Source organism: Eubalaena glacialis, chromosome 1 (assembly GCF_028564815.1).
Source record: "Eubalaena glacialis isolate mEubGla1 chromosome 1, mEubGla1.1.hap2.+ XY, whole genome shotgun sequence".
In the NCBI taxonomy this organism is placed as follows: domain Eukaryota; kingdom Metazoa; phylum Chordata; class Mammalia; order Artiodactyla; family Balaenidae; genus Eubalaena; species Eubalaena glacialis.
This window is the reverse complement of record NC_083716.1, coordinates 37,396,501-37,402,500: the sequence shown is the minus strand read 5'-3', so window position 1 is coordinate 37,402,500 and position 6,000 is coordinate 37,396,501. Positions and strand designations below refer to the sequence as shown.

Genomic DNA, 6,000 nt, shown 5'->3' with positions numbered 1-6,000 from the left:
TACACACTTAACAAGTTTTTTTTTTGTCCTCCTTAGTGAATGTACAAGTTAGTTAATATTGCTCACTTCCTGGAGTCATTGGTTATTTTAGGGTGAGATTTAAGAAATAACTTAGAAAATGTTTCAATAAACTTGAAAATAAAATTTTTATGATGCAGTATTGAATCATAATTTATATAGTTCTTAAATGTATTATAGCTTTCTATATGTGAACTAATTTTAATTTATTTTACTTTAGGACAATGCTGGTACATCTCCTTTAATAATAAACAGTAAATTGGTTTGTAATGAAATGATTGAAATGTCTAAGGACAGCAAAACTAAAACGTATTCAGGAAGAAAAAGATTAAATGAAATTGAACTTCAACAAGATGAACCACCAGCAAAGAAAGGTACTCTTCAGCTGCTAGCAGGAGACCTTTAAGAAAGCTAACTCCTAAAGCAGGAAACAGAAAAGTTGTAAAGAGAAGGAAATTTACTTATCTAAGGAAAAAAAACTGAGAAAATATAAATGTCCCTAAGTTTTACACTAACATGTTATGAACTGTCTAGAGGATGGGTATATTTAAAGCTGCCTTTATTTTAATAAGTATGTTTTTAGATATTGTACTTTTATCACTTTAACATGACAATAATTCTTTTACTTCTGTGCCTATAGTAGTTAAAAGTCATCACTTTCATCTTCATGATTTATAGTACCTTTTCTGCCAAAATTTCTCCACATTGTTTTTTCATTTGAAGAAAAAGCCATTTGACAGTAAGACTTTGAGCTAAACATTACTAAAGACAAATGTGGTCAAGTTTTGTTTTCTATGAAATTACTAAAAAAAAAAGTGGGTGCATGCTTCTCTATACTATACATCCCTGGTTATATGGAAGAACATGGCAGCTTCACCTTGTCTCTAAGCTATTCATTCTGTCTTTTGGAAAACTTTTACAGTCTGATACAGGGAGGGAGGGCTTTCTAAGAGAAGGTGCATTAGCTTTAGAAACCTAATTAGCAGAAAAAGAAAAACAAGTATCGTATATTAATGCATATATGTGTAATCTGAAAAAATTGCTATAGACGATCTTATTTACAAAGCAGAAATAGAAACACAGACGTAGAGAACAAACATATGGATACCAAGAGGGAAGGAGTGTGTGGGATGAATTGGGAGATTGAGATTGACATATATACGCTACTGATACTATATATATAAAACACATAACTAATGAGAACCTACTGTATAGCACAGGGAACTCTACTCAATGCTCTATGGTGACCTAAATAAGAAGGAAATCCAAAAAAGAGGGGATATATGTATACATATAGCTGATTCACTTTGCTGTACAGTATAAACTAACACAATATTGTAAAGCAACTACACCCCAATAAAAATTTTTTTAAAAGATGGATTTAGAATGTTATTCATATTTATGAGTAATAATATATTATGAATTATGAACCAAAAAAAAAATAAACTAGTTAGCTGCTTCACCTTGAGAAAAATGGATAAATTAAGTCTTTCTTTGGTCATTAGTAAAATAAGTTAAATATACCTGCCTCCTGAGGTTGTTAAGAATAAAAACAATTGGGTAATACACCAATATAATAAACACCTCATAGAACCTCAGTAAAATTAATGTTTTCAAAAGTAGATGACTTAAAGGATAATATAGCGCTAGATATATTAATCTAATAAAGTATGAGCTAATAGATTGAGACTAATATGCATGGTCACCTTCTGTTATCATTAAAAGAGTGGTGCCTTAGCTACAGGGAGTATAACCTTGTTATGATTTCCATAGCACTGTTCCTCTATTTTTTCACCTTGATCGGTGCCGTAGAGTAGTTGAGAATATAGGGTAGTTGCGAATGAAGGAATAGTAGATCACTAGGAAGTGGAAGTGAAAGTTGGCAGGAGCGAGTGATCTACATGGTATGACTAATCCTAAGGGTAACCCATTCATGAAGAAGATGATTGTATAATAACTCTAGTTGTTAGCGATAAATAATTTGGATGTGGGTAGATTTAAGTAAGTTTAGGTAACATAAAGTATTTTTTTTTCCTCCTTAAATTCGTAACCACTGTGGCTATTTCTCAATTATTTGTTGTTAGAGGCTAAAGGGACTACATAAAGGATCATAAGAAAATTGTAGCTATAACCACCCTTCTTCCCCTCTACCTGCTACTAAAAAATCTCCAGAACAAAATATGGGACTCCTATAAATACTAGGATAGGATTAGGGGGTTGATAGTTTTACTGGATGTATGTTTTCTGTTCCTAAAGGGAATGCAAAGCCATTTCCCTATGAAAGTGAATTTACTTGTTTGAGGTCACTGTATCTGTACTTTGGGAAGCTGATAACCATGTAAACGGTTCAAGAAACAAGCCTTCAGAATAGTGATAAAGGAGACAAATCAGAGATATGCTACAATCTGCTTACCTGTAACTTTTCGACCAAAACTAATTTTTGTAGCAAAATATAGGTAAGCAGTATATGTATAGGTTGAATGTGATAGAAATATTGAATTAAAATAATTATCTTTCTATTGTTTATGTTTACTTTTTATAAGTTAACCTATATTAGATTTATATACAGTAAAACCTATTTCATCTTTATTGCTAGACTAATGCTTTAATTTCTCACTGACAAGGCTGTTCTGAATATGTTCTATGAATCTTTTGATATAAAACAAAAATTTCTGAAAGAATAATATGAATATCTGAACAAGAAAATCAGGTGCAAAACAAATTATCTGCAGTACCTTATGTTATGTAATTATCCTAGTTATTATTTTTTTTAATAAATTTATTTATTTTTGGCTGCATTGGGTCTTTGTTGCTGTGCGCATGCTTTCTCTAGTTGTGGTGCGTAGGCTTCTTATCGCGGTGGCTTCTCTTGTTGCGGAGCACAGGGTCTAGGCACGCAGGCTTCAGTAGTTGTGGCACACGGGCTTAGTAGTTGTGGCTCGTGGGCTCTAGAGCGCAGGCTCAGAAGTTGTGGCGCACGGGCTTAGTTGCTCCGCGGCATGTGGGATCTTCCTGGACCAGGGCTTGAACCCGTGTCTCCTGCATTGGCAGGCGGATTCTTAACCACTGCACCACCAGGGAAGTCCTATCCTAGTTATTGAAATATAGTAAAATTAAGAGAACAACATTAATTGATCACAAAAGCTTTATTGCACTTACTGTAATTCACTTCAGGGTTTAGGGACTATGTCCATAGAGTATGCATGACTCAAATCTCTTCTCTCAGGATATTCAGGATTTATTTGTGAGCTCTGAATTTCTGATTGTTGTCATTTTTAACTTGCCTAGATCCCATATTTCTCTCCTGATAAAGGGTTCAGACATCTTTATAGCTTGTCTTCTTAAAGGGCAAAAGGATTAGTCATTTCCACTGATGAAGTCATAGGTGTGAAAATTACATCATAAGTTCAGAATTACTTAAAGGGAGAGTAGAACAGAGGTGTGAATCAGTGGAAAAGACAGTTATTCCACTTTGGGATGACTTGCCACAGCTTTGTAAGATGTTAGGAGACAATCTGATAAAAAATAATGCACTGGTTGAACATTATTTTTAAAAATTCATAAGAGTAAATGGGCAAGTTTGTTGTAAACGTAAATAGGGGTAAATCTCTAAGTCTCCAGAGTAGATGGAATCCTTAGGATAAACTGAGAATCTGAAGGAACTAAATTAGGAAAATGTAACTACAAACATAGGAAAATCATCAAAAATAAACTCATCAGCTTTTCAGAAAGCAGGCTATAGAGCAGGGGTAATGCCATGTTTTTCCTCTCCTTTTTGAGGCAGGAGAGACAATGTAAGTTATAGGTAATAAAACCTTGTCCAATGAGCTTTTAAAGTTAGTCTGTTAAAGAGATCTTGGAATCCTGTTATGGGATTACACAATTACTGCTGCCCAAGAGCATTTAAACAATTGGATGAAGGAAAAGAATATGGATTGTATTTGAAAAATGGAAACTTACAAATAAAGCTTGCTTTTACATGTATACTACTGAATGTAAAACTGGATAAATTCTTGGATGGAGTAGGGAGGTGAGATTCCCAGATTATATAGTGATTTTTGGGGTGAGGCATACTCTCACTGGGGACATCAGTATCTTGAGAGGACTGGGATTTTTTTCTCAGCCTTATTGAGGTATAATTGACCAATAATACTGTAATATATTTAAAATGTTTAACATGATTTGATATACATTGTGAAAAGTTTCCCACCTTATCACCATTAATTAATACATCTGTCACCTCGCTTATTCACCTGTTTTCCCCCTCTGTTTTCTTTTTTGGTGAGAACAGTTAAGTTATACTCTCCAGGCAAATTTCAGTTATACAATACAATGTTATCAATTATAGTCACCGTATTATACTTAGATCCTATGACCTTATTCATCTTAAACTGAAAAATTATACCCTTTTACAAGCCTCTCCCTATTTCCATCACCCCTCATCCCCTGACAACCACCGTTCTACTCTCTGTTTCTATGAGTTGGATCGTTTTTTCTCCTCGTATTGATACCATACAGTATTTGTCTTTCTTTGTGTGGTTTATTTCACTTATTTCACATGCCCTCCAGGTTCATCCATGTCATTGCAAATGGCAGGATTTCCTTCTTATTTAGGCTGAATAATAATATTCCATTGTATACATATTTATTCCACATTTTAAAAAATCCATACATCCATCCATGGACACTTAGGTTGTTTCCATGTCCTGGCTATTGTAAAAAATGTTGCAATGAACATAGGGCATGAACTTGCATGAACTTTGAGATAATAATTTCATTTCCTTTGGATATATACTCAGAAGTGAGATTGTTAGCTCATAAGATAGTTCTATATTTAATTTTTTGAGGAACCTTTATACTGTTTTTCTAGTGGTTGTACTACTTTATATTCCCATCAACAGTGTGCAGATTCCCTTTTCCCCTCATCCTTGCTAGCATTTGTTATCTCTTTTTGATAATAGACATCCTAACAAGTGTTAAGTGATATCTCACTGTAGTTTTGATTTGCATTTCCCTAATGATTAGTGATGTTGAACACCTTTTCCTGTACCTGTTGACTATTTGTATGTCTTCTTTGGAAAAATGTCTGTTTAGTTCCTCTGCCCATTTTTTAATTGGATTGTTTGGTTTTTTGGCTGTGGAGTTGTATGAGTTCCCTATATATTTTGGATATTAACCCCTTGTCAGATAGATGGTTTGCAAATATTTTCTCCCATTCCATGGGTTGCCTTTTCATTTTGTTGACTGATTTATTTGCTGTGTAGAAGCTTTTTAGTTTGATATAGTTTCACTTATTTATTTTTTGCTTTTGATGCTCGTGCTTTTGGTGTAATATCTAAAACCTGTTGCGTAGTCCAGTGTCAAGGAGCTTTTCCCCTATGTTTTATTCTAGGAGTTTTATGGTTTCAGGTGCTATGTTTTAAGTCCTTCATCCATTTTGAGTTAATTTTTATAAGTGGAGTAAGATAGGAGTTCAATTTCATTCTTTTGCATGTGGATATCCAGTTTTCCCAACACAATATTGAAGAGACTATCCTTTCCCATTGAGTATTCTTGGCTTTCTTGTTAAATAAGTTGGACATATGTGTGTGGGTTTATTTTTGGGCTTTTGAAACTATTTCATTGGTCTATGAATCTGGTTTTATGCCAGTACCATATTGTTTTGATTACTGTAGCTTTTTAGTATAGTTGAAATTAGGAATTGTGATGCCAACCTTGCTCTTTCTCAAGATTGCTTTTGCTATTAGGGGTCTTTTGTGGTTCCATGCGAATTTTTAGATTGCTGTTCTATTTCTGTGAAAAATGCCATTGGAAATTTGATAGGTATTGAATTGAATTTGTAGATTACTTTGGGTAATATGGACATTTTAACAATATTAGTTCTTCTAATCCATGAACATGGAATATCTTTCCTTATTTTGTATGTCTTTTTTCATTTTCTTTCACCAGTGTTTTATAGTTTTCAGTGTATAGGTTTTTTAC

At 33.6% G+C, this 6,000-nt stretch overlaps 1 protein-coding gene across 1 annotated transcript in view; it reads left to right on the top strand.

The window, feature by feature from the left end:
* The window catches only part of KIF20B (kinesin family member 20B), a 74,558-nt gene that overhangs the window by 30,365 nt on the left and 38,193 nt on the right, over positions 1 to 6,000 (top strand). Inside the window, exon 19 of the mRNA XM_061195329.1 lies at positions 239 to 392. Coding sequence (XP_061051312.1) covers positions 239 to 392 — 154 coding nt within the window. The remainder of the gene's footprint in view (positions 1 to 238; positions 393 to 6,000) is intronic.